We start from the raw sequence: 17,693 nt of genomic DNA on the forward strand, positions 1-17,693 counted from the left end.
AGTATTTTTGAACATCCTATGCCCAAAAATAAAGCAATAAGCTTGTAACTTGTATTGATTACATTGATTGTTATTTGTACTGACTGCATAAAATTTCGTTAATCTAGCTTTATGGAGATATAAAAAATTTTACAAAAAAAAATTTCATTCTTTTTTTATTTTTCTATTATTATATAAACTGTTGTTTGTTATTTTTTACTTACTATTTCCCCCCTTTTTTTTCATATGTCTATAATTTTTCTTTGTTTTATTCTTCATTTTGAACAACACAGCCTTAAAAAAGTTTTAAAAGGAAACTTTAATGAAATAAGTACTTTTGATATTTTAAAGTAAAATTTCTTGTATTTTTGAATAAAAAAAGGTATCAATAACATATGTTCAAAATTACGCTTGTAAGACTTTTATTATAAGTCATGTTAAAAAACATTAATCTTTATTTTATGTTAATATATATATATATATATATATATATATATATATATATATATATATATATATATATATATATATATATATATATATATATATATATATATATATATATATATATATATATATATATATATATTTTCTTATTGCTGTTCAGTCATTATAAGGAAGCGTGATTTGCAATATGACATAATAAAATTTGTGAAAAACCCTAGATCATTTCGAGTTTTTTTTAAATAGTACAAATACTTCTTAGAATATTGCTTAAACTTTTTTTCAATTTTGAAATATTTAAGTCATATTTTTTCCATTAGTTGCCTAATACAATTTACTACAAAATTATTAAAAAAATTAATTTTTTTTCTGTGCAAACGCAGTACAAAAGAATTACTTTAACCACTCATATCTTGCGCAATTCGTAACTTTTTTTTTTCAAATTTTAAAACAATAATTTTGTAGTTAATTTTAAATTTCTTCAAAATTTTTGTTTAATTTCACTGAATTATTTGAAAGTTATAGCGAAAAAACATTCGATAAAAGAATTAGTTTTTTTTTGTATGATTATATTTCATAAGATGATAAGATTAATTTTTTTTTTTTTTAAGATTAATAAAATTTGTACAGTCATTGCAAGTAACAGCCAAAGTAATCGATATAAGTTACAAGCTTATTGCTTAATTTTCTAGCATGGGATGTTAAAAAATACTTATTTTTCTTTCGCTATTTATTGTCAGTCTCTCAAATCTATTAAAGCTTTAACCATATGCATGAAAAATCGCATACACTTGTAAATTTATAAAACGATTCTCTAAATATTTTTTGAGAAAGATCGAAAAATGTAGTACAGAAGTGCTTCAATTATTTTGTCCAACCCTTTTATATTATTTTCTAGAAAACTCAAACTAGTAAGTAGTGCCATCTATGTTTACAAAATGATAATAATGGTTAAAATGGTAAATAAAGAAGTTTTACTCGTAGTATTCTCTCTGTCGAAGTTTATACATCGAAAAACATTCAAATACTAATTTATCTCTTGCAATAACTGTGTTTTAACAACAATTTTGGATCAATTAAAAATTAAATACACAATTACACGCATCTTGGATAATTAAATATAATTTGATGAGATATTTGTCGTGTAACATAGTTTTTACTTATTATTTTATCTTTTTTTATAATTGGCGTAGAACAGACCAGGGCTAAAGAGAGTAGAAGGGCTGGTTCACTACTTTGAAGAAACTCTCACCGCGCCATTCCTCCGACTTTCTCTAGTGACGTCACTTTGGCGCAAAGCTCGCACTTTTACTTCAAGAACGGAGCGTTCGGCCTTGCTAGCTCTAACTAATATGGGAGCATTTTTTTGTGACATATTCTAAGACATTTGTTATTTTCTATAATGACTTTGCTCAGTTTTTGCAGTGAATTTACAAAAATTTAAAACTATTATCGAAATGCCAGTTTGCGCGATTCCAACTTGCAAAAATTCTGATAAAAAAACAAAAGGAAAAATGCGTTTCCTAAAGTAAATGAACAACTATGTAAAGAATGGATTCCGAAATGACACAGCTAATATACAACAGCAATACGTTTATTCTATCGTTAAGAACTTTTATAAAAATTCATTATCTAAATAGAAACCGCCTTGTTACTTCAAAAAGAAAGGCAGGTGAAAAAAATTAAAAAATAGATAAAGTCAGAGAAAATTAAAATGTAAATAACAAGTATAAATAAAGTATATAGTATATAGCTGAAATTCTCCTAATTTCATAAAATATTTTTAATGTAGTTATTCTAAATATTTACGATTTCTTTAAAAATTATATTCTCTCAAATTTAAATATCTATAAATTATATCATCGTAAATTTAAATATTTATAAACAATTGTAAAATTTCTAATGTCATTATGAACTTAAATTATTATTTTGTTTCAGTAATTAGCGTATAAGGTTGATGTTTCCTAATGATTAAGTATGAACAAATTGCTTTTAACGGCATATTTAAAAATTAGGGATTCTAAATTTAACCTAACTTATTGTTATAACAGAATATGTAGATAAGAAAGTGCCAATATATGCTTTAATTTTTCTTAATAATTAAAGTTAAAACAGAACTTTTTAAAATAAAGTATTTATAGTGTAATTTTCGCCAACTAGTAAAATATTTTTATAAGTTTAAAATGGTATTTTTATAATATAATGGCCAAGAAAGTTTTTTTGAACTATGTTTATGAACGGAAATAAAGTGTTAATTACGTAAAGTTTGAAAGCTAATAACCAGATTTTTACAAAGAGAAAGATGCAAAGTTATCATAATATCTCTTCTTGCGATCTCCGAGATCTGTGGACACAGTGACGTCATGAGAAGATAAATCAACTCTAAGAGCGGAGTGAACTAGCTCTGAGAACAGCCGACCTAATTCTGAATTCGTATCAACCAGCATCCACTTTGATTTGAGCCTAGGTCACAGTAATTCTGAATGAAACAAGAAATAAACATTATCTTTCCACTCGCAAAGTATATCACAAACAAGTTAGATGATTATTTTAATAGACCTGATATTGGCGATTTTTAAATTTTTAAGTTAAAAGTAAATATTTACAGACTTATTTATTAAAGAGATCAAAGTGTAATGTATGATATGACATCGAAATAAATGTAGATATTTTTTTTTTCTTTCTGGATTTTATAATGTAACATGAATTTTACAAATTCCTAGGTACGCCACTGCTAAGAAATGTATATTCCGCAGTGTATTTGATGAAAGCTAAGATAATAAATGATAATAAACTGATCGTAAATAAATGATTATTCTATCGTAAAGTTAGCTTTACTGACTCCCATGTGTATCATATCATTATTGTAATTATAGAATTTAGCGTTACTGATAATTAAAACAGACACGTAAAAAAAAATTCTTGTAAAATTATCGAACTGTATAGTAATGACATTTCTGATAAAAAATAAATAAATTATTTAAAAAATAAGTAAATGAAAAAACATAGTTCTGGTAAATAAAACCAAAATATACGGTATTTAAACGATTCATGTTGTAATTTTTGAATTCATATGGTAACGGTTTACCAGAAACTCTGGTTTTCAAAATAATAGATCTTACCACCACACATTTAGTCCAAAATGCAAAACTAAAAAGAAAATTTAACCGAATAAATAGTTTGTATGCCACGCTCTAAGGTATGAGAAAGTTACCACATTTTATCTCAAATTATAAAACCACATTTTATTGCTAATTTTACCAAAATCATTACCGAAGCGTTTCGATAAAGATTACTGAACGTTTTGCTGTTCCCATTGAGCCAGCAACACGATAAATTTAACCACATTTTCGTAGTTTTGACCATACTTTTTTTCTCGGTGCAATTAGTTTATAGTTCGTTCACCAGGAGTTGGTACTTGGCTCCGCCTTCATCACGTGGTATCCGAGGTATTTCGCTACTTTTGTGAGAAGGACGTGAGCAATCCTGAACAAGGTTGCTATTTGGCGATCATGTAACAAAAATATTTATATCGCAATTTTTGTGAGCAATTTTTAACATTAAATATTTCATAAATTTGATGGTACTTCTCTCTTTTGAGTGTGAATAGTTTGTCCTTTTTGAGACGTTTTACTGCAATATATTTAACGTAACGAAAGGTGTAATAGCAGATGTTAAAACGAAGTAAGTGACTGAAAAATAATTCACTGTTTGCATTTGGCGCGTGTTAAGGGTTGTCTCAATTTCAAGCGAGGAGATAGAAAAGATATTTTCGTCCGAGGAAATGGAGCCGGTGAACGAACTATACTAGATCTAGTTAAGATCGAGTTGGTGGACGAACTATATATATACATTCTTGTTTTATCAGGAACTATCTCTTGGTATAATAAAACACCAAAAGTCGCTACACCCTTTTCATATAAAGTAGTTACCACCACTTTTCATGTTGAGATATACTTTTCAACTGTGTTGTAAATGAACACATCCCTGCAAGAACTGTTGGTCGAAACATGTTATGCAGTAAAATAAAGATTGATTTTTGTTATGCATCACCTGCATTAAGGGCTCTGGATAGCCTGCTTTTCCCTTTTTATGCAAAATTTGTCATTTCATGTTAGCTGTGAATTTTTTCACTCTGTGCCACACTTGCCGTCAGGCTATAATCGTGGGAGGTTTTCCTCTCCATTGGACGCAAATACGGGTTAGTACCACGAAAAAGTCCTCCAAGAAGGCAAATTTCTCCCACTATTTGATCCAGGAATTCCCTTGTCTTCTGGATTAGCTTCAAAATGGCAAGACTACGCGGTTGAACATTGGTAGTCTTAAACTCAAAAATTGGGACCTCTGTTCAACGACGGTTATAAAATATTACTTAATAAAATTGACTCTGTGGGGAGCCACGGTAGCTCGGAGGGTAGAGTGTTCATTCAGGTGACCCAGATATGAATCCCGGTGAGGGCTGATTGTTGTGAATTCTATTAAAGGTTTTTATCGACCACAGTGCTGACGTAAAATAGCTTCACGGGTAGACAGATCATAGGTTAGAGTTTTCCTTGCCATTGGGCTAACCGTGGGAGGTTTCCGTGCTTTTGTAATGCAAAATCAAATTAGTTTCATCAAATTATCCTCCTCGAAGACTAGTTTGTCCCAACCACCAATGGGATTGCGGAAAAGTTTTCTCTTTTTATTTATTTTTAGTTTGCTCCGTAAGTGGCTGGGTGGCGCAGTTGGTTTGTCGTCGGCCTCCTGAGCCTAAGTCTGCGGGTTCGATCCCCGGCCCAGACACCGGATTTTTGGGATGCAGAAAATCCTTAGCGACCATGTCGTATGATTATGCGGCATGTAAAAGATCCCTGGAGTGCCTTATTGGCTCTTGGCATTTCTGGCAAAATTGAATTCCTAGTGCACTTTAGCATCCAAATAGAGTCTCGGTGCTGCCATCTAGTGTGGCAGAAACTAGACGTCCAAATTAACATGACCAACGGTATCTCACCCATTGTGGTGGTCTCTGAAAGAGTGGATACCACCATTGGAGAACGCACTAGGTCTGCTCATCGGCAAGACCGATTGTGCAGCTCATTGGAAAGAAAAGTTTGCTCCGCATTTTGACACTATTGACAAACGGCACTGTACTGTTAATAAGGATATTCTTTTGAAAATACATAATATCATACACGTTGATTAAATATGCTAACATATTTTGTTTGAGAAAGAAAAAATAATAAAATGGCCTTGCGGAAAGGTAATGTACCCAAAGATAAATGTAGAGTTGCCCAACAACCGGTTCGCAGGTGACGTACCTCCTGACAGTAACTTAGGTCACTTACGCGCATGAGCTGGATCTTAGTTAAATCTGTTGCTCACCCTGTAAGTTGTTTTTCTGATAGCGCACTGAGCAGTTCCTTGCCTTAGTTATGGATTCTGGACTTATTCTTAGACAATGGTGTTGAACATTAATTTAGATTGACTGTTCAACACCAGTTATAATTTAGCCTTGTTTGATTTTTGACATTTATTTTGTCTGACATTCTAGTCTGATATTTATATAAAGCAAAAATATGTCACTAACATCCCATATGTCATTAACATTGATAAACAAAGAGGCCTCTCGACAGAACTCCTTTTAATTATACAAATAAAATGACACAATTCACCTGTAATCATCGAAATATGTAAAATCACCATCGAATTAATAGAAATCGGTTTTAGATTCTAGATCGTTAAGACACGATTCCGAAATCAAGCATCACTGGCTGCGGTGTATCCACTTGGATCAGTCAGCGAAGGGACCAAGGGTGCGCGATATTGCTTCTCGTTCTACCGAAAAGTGCTCTACTTCGAGCGCAGGTCTACTGAAGTGGGGGTGCAGAGAATCAAAATTGCGATGGTATATGTCTTCGGATCATCCTCAGGGATGTTTCCCAGACCAATAGCCTTTTGTGCGGCTCTAGCGAGACTTTAATAAACTTGAACAAAATTATGCCACTACAATTCAGAAATCAGTGATTTTCGAAGAATAGTTGAATAGTATACAATTGTCGGTCTTCATATATATCTTTGTTTTTGTGCAGAATTTTTTAGCATCATTTTAAAAAAATCTCAAAAATAACAATAGCGTTGTTTTAAACTCCTTCACAAATCGCATTATTATATTATTTAGAAGTTATAAAAATTATCAAGCCCTAACCCTAAAGCTCAATGGATGTGCATAAAGAAGCGATCTAATCTATGAAAAAAGAATCTCTTAATTTTTCACTTTTTTTAAAAGTTATCAAATAATATTATATCATCGAAAGTTTATTAAGTATTATATATATATATATATATATATATATATATATATATATATATATATATATATATATATATATATATATATATATATATATATAAGGAAAGTTAAAATCAGAAATTCAAACTAAAGTTCAAAATTGCGAGGGCAGGGGCCTCTTAAGTTATTTGAATGAATATATCTTTAATCAAAAACTTAATGTAGTTTTTAATTCAGTTGTATGTTTTTTATCTGATTTTTTAAATAACGAGCTGTCAGCGAGCCTGCTTGTGTAAGAAATGGTTTACGAGTTCGAATCCCGGTCAGGGCATGGATGTTTCTCTCTATGGGTTGTTCTCTATTGCGTGATATGTGAATGTGGCCCACCCTATGAACGGGTATGTGCGGCAGTGTGGCTTGGGTAATGATACTCGCCTCCGAGTACGATACGCCGTTAAACGAGCAACACTTCCGGCATCTTCTTAGGTGAGTCAGTGCGTGCCATTTTAAAAAAAAAAAAATTAAAAAGAGTCTTTAATGCAATTGGCCTCAAACCATGGTATCCTTTTATTTAATCAAGAAATTTAGATTTGATAAATATAAGGTTTTTTACACTAGTTTTCGTATTAAAATAAGATATAAAAAGAATACAAAAGGAATGGAAAAAAGCAAAATTTGGCAGACTATTTTCTTAAATTGCGTTACTTTTGCAGTATGACCTAAATAATTAAAAGTTAATTTTCAATAGCATCTTATGTATGTCATTGAGTTACTAGTATACTCGAATATCAGTATATCGAAGTATATCGTATTTTATAACTAAACTAAACTCAGTGGCGCGACAGCTCATAGAGGGCCAAGGGCTACTGTGCCCATCTCAGTTTTCTTGACCTTGAGCTCTGGGGTGCAGAAGCAGATGCTCCGGTCAGGTGGTCAGCCGAATGCGGAACCCCCAGTGTTTAGTTCCCAAACATGCTTGGTACTCATTTATCGACCCACTGAAGGGATGAAAGGCTGAGTCAACTTTGCCCGGCCCCAGGATCGAACCAGGGACCTATGTCACGACAGCGTGAAGCGCTACCGCTCAGCCACAGGTCATCGTTTTTTATATCGTATCTAATATATCGAATTTTGCAGCATGACCTAAATATTTATAAGTTAATTTTCAATAATATCTTAGGTATTTTATTGTTATTAACTACTTGTATACTCAAATATCAGTACATCGTAATATATCGTATCTTGTTTCTCGAATTTCGCAGTATGACCTAAAAAATTAAAAGTTAATTTTTTATAATATCTAATATATTTTATTGTTATTAAGTTACTAGTAAACTCGAATATCAGCATATCGAAGTATATCTAGTATATCGAATTTTGCAGTATGACCTAAATCATTAAAAGTTAATTTTTAATAATATCTTACATATTTTATTGTTATTAAGTTACTAGTATACTCGAGTATTGCTTTTATTTTCAGACAACTGAATAGGGCAATAAAGAAAAAAAAATGTCGTATTGCAGTGAATCTCGTGTTTTTGAATTCGTCCATCCTGGTATGTATTTTTTAATGTAAAGAAAAAGACAAAGACTAAAGAAATTTCGGAAGCAATTTATTCGAATGGTCTTTGTGCCAGAACTACTGCCTAAGTTTGCTAACACATTTCATTTCATCAATAACACATTAACTAACTATACACATGAAGAATAAAGAGTCTCAACTTGAGCAATATTTTTTTTCTTTTAATTTAACAAAAAATGACAAGGTTGACAGTTTCACATTTTATTTAAAAATCAATTTTCTTCTTTAATCGTTTTGTATCTCATGTATTCTTATAGATTTATTTTGTCAAGCTATTGGTCAAACTGATCACACACAGAGTTGTCAAAAGGACAATCGAGTACTTTGATAATAAAAAATTATAGGGGTCAATTTTCATGGTGTGAAAAATTCGTTGATAAGTGACCGACGCCACACGTGTATTCTCAACGAACATGACGTTATTATGACGCAACCTATAACTGAGACTTAATTTTGGCTGCGGAAAAAATTCACGTAATGATGATGCTTAAAAATGGCGCCTCATTGAATATTGATTGATTCCTTATCTTTCTGGCTATAGTTTAGACTCTAAAGTATCGTTATTTGGTCTACATCAACTTCGAATTGATATTTTTAACTCTGTATCAAGGATTTATTCAAATAAAAGATACGGTTGTATTAAAAATGAATATTTGTCTTATTTCGAACTAGTAGTTTGAATTTTGCAAGATAAAATTAGTCCTAATCAAAAGCATTATTGCTTAAAATGTATGATTTTGAAAGTTAAATTCAAGGATAATTTGACCATAAATTTTAAGTTTCTTATTAAAAAATATTAAATTTGATGTATAATAATTTAATATATAATAACAAAGAAACAATATAAAGATGCGGATGAACGAAATAAAGTAAATAAAACTTCGTTTTACTTGTAGTTTTTAAAATCCGAAGAACATCCTTGATTTTTTTAAAGTTAAATAAGTGTTTTTTTATTTTATTTATTTCTTCTTTTTTTTTTGAAAATATAGTTGAAAAATTTAGTAACTTTTTTACTATTTGAATAAATAATTTAGTAACTTTTTTACTGATTAAATAAATTTTTACTATTTTGAGAAAATAAGACGTTTTTGGTAAATATGAAATTCCTTCATCCTTATATCTAATAAATGTATAGATTTAGGAAACTTAATTCGATACATTAATTTAAAATCTCAGTGGTTAAGGATTAATCAAGTCAAAATATTTCATAAGATTAAAGAAAATAAAAAAAAATAAATTCTTTTATACAATAAGTTAAAGTTGCGTTATAAAAGATTTTGGTGTACAGTCGCCACCTTTTTTATTGCTGAAATTTTTTACAGTCTACACAGTGTGTAGTCACATTTTTTATTTAACTTTTTCACTGCTATAGTTTTATTTATTTATTCAATTTTTGCTTGTTTGCTTACTGACAACACGTATTTTTATATGAATTAGAATCAATTTAGTTACTTCATTGCAAAAAACATTCGTTTAAAAAACAGCATATTTTTAGTAATATATTTGCATTAATTCTTTCAAATAATTTTTTTTTTTCATTTTTATGTAATTAAATAACGATAACCACAGCTCTGAAGTTAAAAATGTATTCAGTTTAAATGATCCCTTAAAATGGTTGCAGCTATACACCAAAATATTTTACTACAGTGTATTTCAATAAAATTTAATCATAGCACAGTTAAGCCTTACACTTCCATAAACTTATTAATAATTAAAATAAAACTATATTTAAAAACAGAAGTTTGAAATATAGAAAAAATTTTCATATAGAACTATTTAACGAATTGTACCAAAATGCACTATTTACATGAATATTTTTTTCACGTTAATAATTTATTTAAAAGAGGCATGCTTAGTGATCATTATGTTACTTAGAAAAATTACTATTACCCTCTGTATCGAAATCAATAGATTTTATTTTTATTTGTTTGATTTAGTAGAACTTTAATTATACAAACTGATTTTAAAACACAGTCGTAAATAATAAACATTACTTCACTGACAATGCAAAGAAATAAATAATGTATTAGAGGAACTGCTTATTAAAATTACTCTTAAATTTTAATAATTAACAAAGTAAAGTGAAAAAATTAGAAAAAAAAAATTAATATAGGTTGCAAAATGTCTTTTATTTTTATCGTTTTACCTATTTTGAACGACGCAAGGCTCAGTTTAGTGTTATAGAGTATTTAAAAACAAAAAGACCATATGGTTACCAAATGGTAAAAAGTACAAAAACTCAGGTAAAACTTTTATAGATTTCATTTCGATAACGTAAGCCAGTTTCGTCTTGAACATTAATTTCGATACAGAAGGAGTAATAAGCAATTAAATTATAAAAAAAACTGCACATTTCCAAAAGCTTTTAAAATATAAATTTTTGCTCTTCGGGTTTAATTCATTGTGATCATCAAATCTCAGACACCACTATAATTAATTATTAATAATACGTGACCACAAAAAGTTTATTAAGAGTTAAATTCAAAAGTTTTCTGAAATATTGTTTAAAAATATTTCATGGAACGGTTCAGAATAGACTTAGTAGCAAAAGAGTTCTAAAAGTATTTTTAATCTTTTAAGAGAATTCAAGATATTTTTAATGCGAAAAATTAATAAATTTTATCTTTATCAAATGAAAATTTCAGCAGATAATTTTAATATGTTAATTATAGCTACGTATATAAAGGTTGCTATTTATACATCCGGAACAATAAAAACAATGAAACACATTTAATTTTTTTCTAAATGTCCTCTGTATTGATTGATACACATTTGCATATTTTTTAACCATTTTTCATAACATTGTTCCCGTTGAAAAACGATTAATAATAAAATAAAATTTAATGTTTAGCAAAATATTTCTGCTCTGAACGCTACACTTTTGCACATGTTTAAGCTGATTTTCATAGCATTGTTCCAAATGCAAAACGTGCGTTTATTAATAAAAATATTTATTCTCTTTAAAAAAATATTCTCTGTGATAACAGATGCTTTTTTTGCATACGTTTAAGTCAATTTTCTGATATCAAAAGAAAGAAAAAAAAATTGCGACGAATGTTAAGCACTAAATACCAGTTTCGGGTACAAGGAAAGCAACCTAAGAATAACAATTTCAGCTAGGGACACGATATCAACGCATTTAATAACGCCAATTCAAAAATATTTATAACAGAAAGAAATGTGTTTTTTTAAATATTAAAAATACTTTTGTGGCTACTTTTGCAAAGAAGTCAATCGGAAGCAAAATACAATAAAAGAATATTGCAGTATTTGAGTAATATTTAAAAATAATTCAAGATACAAATTATAACTAAAAATAACAGCAAAAAATATAATTCCATTAATTCTCTTCTATCTGTTCCTTCGCATTTGATGATGAGGATTATGGGCAGTCTTATTTATCTCCAGTTGTCCTATTTATTTTAGAGAACATTACATTAATTTATAATATGAAACAAATAACAGTCACCAAGAAATGTTAAAGCAACAATGTATACTTCCACTCATTAAAGAAAATTGTACGTAACGAAGCATTTTTTATACAACTTTGTTTTCTTTTGATGAGATAGTTAATCTTTTGTATGAATGCAAAAAGTTCAAAGGTTTATCAATTTAAGAAATAATTATACAAGGGTATTTAGAGGTTTATTCACCAAAACAATTTAACTTATTTGAAATAATTGGTGAATAAAAGAAAGTTTGTTTTCTTTTTCTTTATTCCATGACACGTATGCTATCCAGTATGACAGCAGTAGACCTATAATATTTATTTATTTAGAAATAACTGTGTGTATGCATCCATTTGAGATGCTGCCTAGACTGAAAAGAGTGACCTATTTGGGTTAGTATTTGGGTTTTTCTGAAATCCTAGAAATTGCTTCAGTATATTGAAACCTGTATCGGTACACTAAAACCTGTGTAAGTTGACCACTTACATTGCTTTAGCGGTTGATGAGTGGATGTTTTTCAATATCCCATTTTTCATTTAATGTTATTTTAAGACAGATTAGATGCACTGTGTTATTCAGACATTTCTCATATATTATCATTAAAAATAAAAATAAATGTTATTACTTTTTTTTTAATTACAGAGAGAATTACTATTTGTTACATAAATTTAATATTAAACTTATTAGTTTCAGACAAACAGATATGCATATTTTTTAAGTTTGCTAAAATATCATATTTGATACTCTCTTAAAATATTAAAAATAATATTTAGGTATACGTACTGCATATGCAGAAGAACGCATATGCAATTATGAAACTTTGTATTATAATCATTTCAACATTTAAAATTAATTTAGTACTTCAAAACTTAATTCTTACAAAAGCTCTGAATAGTTTTCTATAAGGTCAACTCATGAAAAGATTTTGATTAACTTTTCATAATATTTCACTAATGCATGAAAATTTTAACATAAAAGCATAGAAATTATCTGAAAAAGTATTTTTTCCAATCTACTTATGAGTTCGATATCACCCTTATGCAAATATGACATATTTTACAAGATAGACGAGTGGTGAGGTTAAAAAGATAAATTTGATAGTTTAAAGATAAATTTGATTGATTAGATAAATTTGGTTCTTGACAATAGAGATCAACTTAAACAGGTCAATTCAGAAGAGTGATCAACTTAAACAGGTCAATTCAGAAGAGTGATCAACTTAACAGGCTTCACTTTACTGGTAGTGTAAACATAAAACGTGTAAGGTTGTAAATTGAAAGTTTAGTGCTCAGAGAAACTGGAGATGGGTGTTCCATTAATGTAGTAATTTCAACGATGGATTTTACCCGACAAAAAACCTAATTCGATTCCTTGGATCATTCGTTTCAGTCTAACTGAAATTCCAGTCTGGATGGCAGGACTAATTGAAATTTTTCTGGGTATAGATAATGTAGATTTCCGGTTAAACAACTATAAGCCACAATATAAGCAATCCATTTCTTTTTCAAAATCCTTCTCAAAACAAAAATGTTTGAAATTCACCGGTTTGAAACTGACGATATGTATTTTCTAAAATTTACTGACTCACAAAATGATATATTCACAAAACAACTAAAATTCGCACATTTCTAACAAGTAGAGAAAATCTTCGCTATCAAATATTACTCTTAGCAGCAACTAAATTGATCAATAAATTTAAAGAAATAGTTCATGAAACAGTGATGAAATATTCTTTTTTTACATTTAGAATCACAGGAAGTTTTTTAATCGTGCTCAATACTGTGGTAAGCAACATTTTTCGTTCATAGAAAATTACCACTTCTGTTCATTTGGCACAAAGTGTCCTTGGAGTTCAAATAAAAACGGTTTTTATGTGGCTTTAGCAGAAGTATTGTTTGGTGGCGGTTGGTCTGATAGACCATTTGAAGTTCCTGGATGATTGGTACTAGATGAAAGAAGTGGAGATATACTAGCAGGATTGACTGACGATTCAAGCAAACCAAGTCCCCCTTCTCTGTACCTGAAAATAAAATTTCTTTTATATTTTATGAATTATATTTTATTAAGGGATTTAACTCGTCCCTGCTCAAATTATTAAACTCACTATAAGATTCAATGTAAAATCTTAATTATCAGGGTGATACTATACAGTTTTGACGCGGCTGAAACCGGTTTGCACTTGTTAAAGTTCGTGTATCAATTGGTTAACAATGTACGTTAAAAATAAATACAAGTAGAAAGCATATAAAAAACCCATTACATGTATGTTTAAATATGAAAGTATCGCTTACAAACTAGTGCAAAACATGCAATTATTAAAACACTACAGTGCGTCTAATAATTTGCTCGAATAATTATAATATACTTATGTATGTTATGTGTATAATTATAATATGTTATGTTAAGGAAACTGTAACATTTATGTTCTCAAATTAAAATTAAAAAAACCATCTTTTCCACATTAACTTGTATCATATTATTGTACCTAGTAACAACTGAAACACCCTTTAACAAAATCATAACATATTGGTAGAATTGAAATTAAATCAATTGACATTATTTTTATTTTAATGAAAGAGAGTGAAAGTACTAAGAAAATTAATGGTGTATTATTAATAGCACTGGAAAGAGTTAAGAATTTGTTACTTATTACGTTACAGCTACTACGATACGAAACCATGTTTGTTACAAATTTATAGAAATGTCTGGAGAGGTTATAGTTATCCACTAAAAACAGCATTTGTGCCTTTTTGTCTTGTACAAATAAACGAACAAGATATTTTTCTTTCAACAGCAGAGTTTACCGTTAGTGCTATTGCTCTTTGGCATTTTCCGTATTCCAAGTGCAAGGTTAGCGGCATTTGTCAGTATGGTAGCGGTAGCCAAACATAAAATGATAATAGCAATATTTTCTTTTTTCATTGAATCGCTTCCTGCGATTTTTGTTTCTTGACCGGGAAAGTACAAAACCTGGATTTTTTGTGTCTTTAAATGTAATGAACGAATGCAGCTAAATTTCGAAATCTGTACTTCCAATGGCTTGATTCTCTCTAAAAGCTCATCGTTTGAATCGGAGCAATGACATCGTTCTTGAGTTGCCATTTTCTTTACCCTAAAAATTTCATTCCTTGAGCTCATATCATTTATTCTATCCGCCATTTCGACCAGTTTTGAAATTTTTCTTCACCTACAAGTAATATGTTTCTAATAGAATCGGGCAGTTTTTACAGTTAAAGAGTTCTAATTAAATTTTCTGAAATATCAGACCTAGCAATTGATTTTAGTTTCTGAAGAAGCTGGCTTTTTTTCATATCGCCAAGTTTAATTCTGGTAATTAATCTGCGTATTTTAACAACTGCAATATTCTGTAACAATATCATAAGATATTAGTAGAATTAAAATTAAATCAATTAACTTTATTATCATTTCAGTGAAAAGGGGCGGAACTACTTAGAAAATTAAAAGTGTGTTGGTAATAGCAATGTAAAGAGTTAAGCTTTTGTTACATATTATGTTACAGCTACAGCGATACGAAACCATGTTTGTTACAAATTAATAGAAAGTCTCGGATAGTTTTAACATTTATGTTCTCAAATTTAAATAAGAACAACCATTTTTTCCTCATTGACTTGCATCATGTTACGGTATTTAGAAGCAACTGAAACAGTCTTTAATAATAGTTTAATATATTGGTAGAATGAGATATATTTTAAAATTACGTTTATAGAAACAAAAAGTGAAAAAATATTATGCCTACTAAGCCTACTAAGATGGATGATCCACACTGAACAGTTGACTTGCTACTTGTGACTGCAACATTACCCACCTCCTCGTGTTGTTGCTACTCAGTCTCGATCAACACAACGTTGGCCTGTATCCACTCGACTGCTAATGGTAACACAGGAGCAACCACGACCGTGAGCGTAATACAACTCTCACGATTAGCAAAAATACGGTGATCTTAATACAGCTCTCCCGGTTTCTCACAAAACAGCAATGAATCAACTAGTGGAATTTGTTCATCAAATTCTATCACAGATATAATTCTGGTGGGGGAGTACTGTAGTGTATCTACCACTACAAAAATACAATTCCAATTCACTAGTATATAAGACATGTTAACTCGATTCTATGTTGAGGTACCTTTTCATATATGAAGGTGGACTTTGTCGAAATCTACTCTCCCCTCACGTTCATAGTTCAGCAACGTATTTCATTATATTTCACGAGCGATGTTTGCAACGTTTCACAAGCGATGCAACAAATGCTTTTTTTTTTTTTAAGTAATAACTTTAATTTTCAGCGAATTGTTAAAATAGAAAGAAACGTACTTCATTGCAAGGTAATATTTGTTTCATAGCTTTTGCTTCTTCATATATAACTTTAATTTTTTAACTGAAATAATATTTTTGATTCAATATGAACATGAGCATATTCCATAATCATCACTTGAATGAAATGCTAGCTTAAACAAGAAATCGACACTATTCAACTAGTGAGCACAAAAGTCGAGAGATTAAACTGGATACAAACAACCCAGAAGGAACGAGGACAGTTGCTGTAGAAATCACTATCATGTCACAGATTTACCGTCTTCAAAATTCCATCAAATACTAGGAGCACGGAGTCTTTCAAAGACAATGCATTCAACAACATTTGATACAATTTTATTACTCAAAAAATTTAATTTCGAGATTATTTTTTCTATTTGCATGCCTTTACAAAGCGAATATCAAAGTAAGAATAGAATTGGATCGGTGCTTTGTCGTGGGTTGGAGATTTGAATGACAATGAAAAATCAGAAGAAAGTTAAGAAATTCGATTTAAGTGACCTATTAAAAAGTTTTATAGCATACAAATATCGTAATAATTAAGTCTAATGGATTTTATTTCATGACTAAAAGGACTAAATACTTACAAATATCTTAATAATTAAGTCTGATGGATTTTATTTCATGACTAAAAGGACTAAATACAAACAAATATCTTAATAATTAAGTCTAATGAATTTTATTTCATGACTAAAGGGACTAAATGTAAAATTATCTTTCAATATGGGAAAAATTATAAAAATTAAAATTATAATTTTTTATGCAATAATTGAAATTAACTAGAAAATCCAAACAAGCTGAAGTATTTAAATTTTTTTTCAAAAAAAAAAAAAAAAAAAAAATATTGCATTTATGAGTTTAAATTCTTCTAAGCTAAAATCGCATTTTGTGCTATAATTAAAACTCGGGTCTCATGAAGCTATTATGCGATCTATCTATTCTAAATAAAGTGAATGTGTAATATTTTTTAAAAAAAGAACAGATTCATAATGTATCAAAAAATAGGAAGTTGTCAGTGATGTGTTGTCATTTATGGACAATAATAGAAAAAGCAAAAGTACCACCCTGAAGATTGACCCTCCTAAATTACTTATCTGTCGGTGAATTGAAATCAATGGACAACAACACTATGTTGATAGTAAAGTATTATTCTCAAGATTGATACTCCCAAATTGCTTATACTTCGGTGTGTTGTTATCAAGGGTAAATAACACAATAATTTAAATACAAAGTATCATTCTCAATATTGGCATTCTTGCTGCTGTTGTCGTCCTAGGCCATTAAGGCAAGTGGTGCGATCACTTGTTTTCCAGTGGCGCCATCTATGGCCAAGAATTAGACTTCTGCCAGAACAATAGTCACGCATGCTTATAGGGCGGACCCATTCATACATCCATTTATTCATCCACAGATAATGTACTGTTTACCTGAGACAGAGAACGATCAATCTCCAATTCAGTACCCCCAAAGGAATAATTTGTTATGGGAGCATGAAGGACTTTGCGACAAAACAGATTTAGTGTGCACCAGTCACCATCCGTTGTAAACTTACTTATCCATTTACTTATCCGTCCGGATCCATTCATACATTCATTCACTTATCCACAGATAGTAATTTTGACCTGAACAAGAGAACG

At 29.7% G+C, this 17,693-nt stretch overlaps 1 protein-coding gene across 1 annotated transcript in view; it reads right to left on the reverse strand.

The window, feature by feature from the left end:
- Positions 1–13,453: 13,453 nt before the first annotated feature.
- LOC107455833 (uncharacterized) overlaps positions 13,454–17,693 on the reverse strand; it is a 192,235-nt gene continuing 187,995 nt past the window's right edge. The window contains exon 12 of the mRNA XM_043044639.3: positions 13,454–13,745. Coding sequence (XP_042900573.2) covers positions 13,595–13,745 — 151 coding nt within the window. The 3' untranslated portion in view covers positions 13,454–13,594. The remainder of the gene's footprint in view (positions 13,746–17,693) is intronic.

This window comes from Parasteatoda tepidariorum, chromosome 11 (genome assembly GCF_982258835.1).
Source record: "Parasteatoda tepidariorum strain Cologne lab strain chromosome 11, Ptep-v5.0, whole genome shotgun sequence".
Classification (NCBI taxonomy): Eukaryota; Metazoa; Arthropoda; class Arachnida; order Araneae; family Theridiidae; genus Parasteatoda; species Parasteatoda tepidariorum.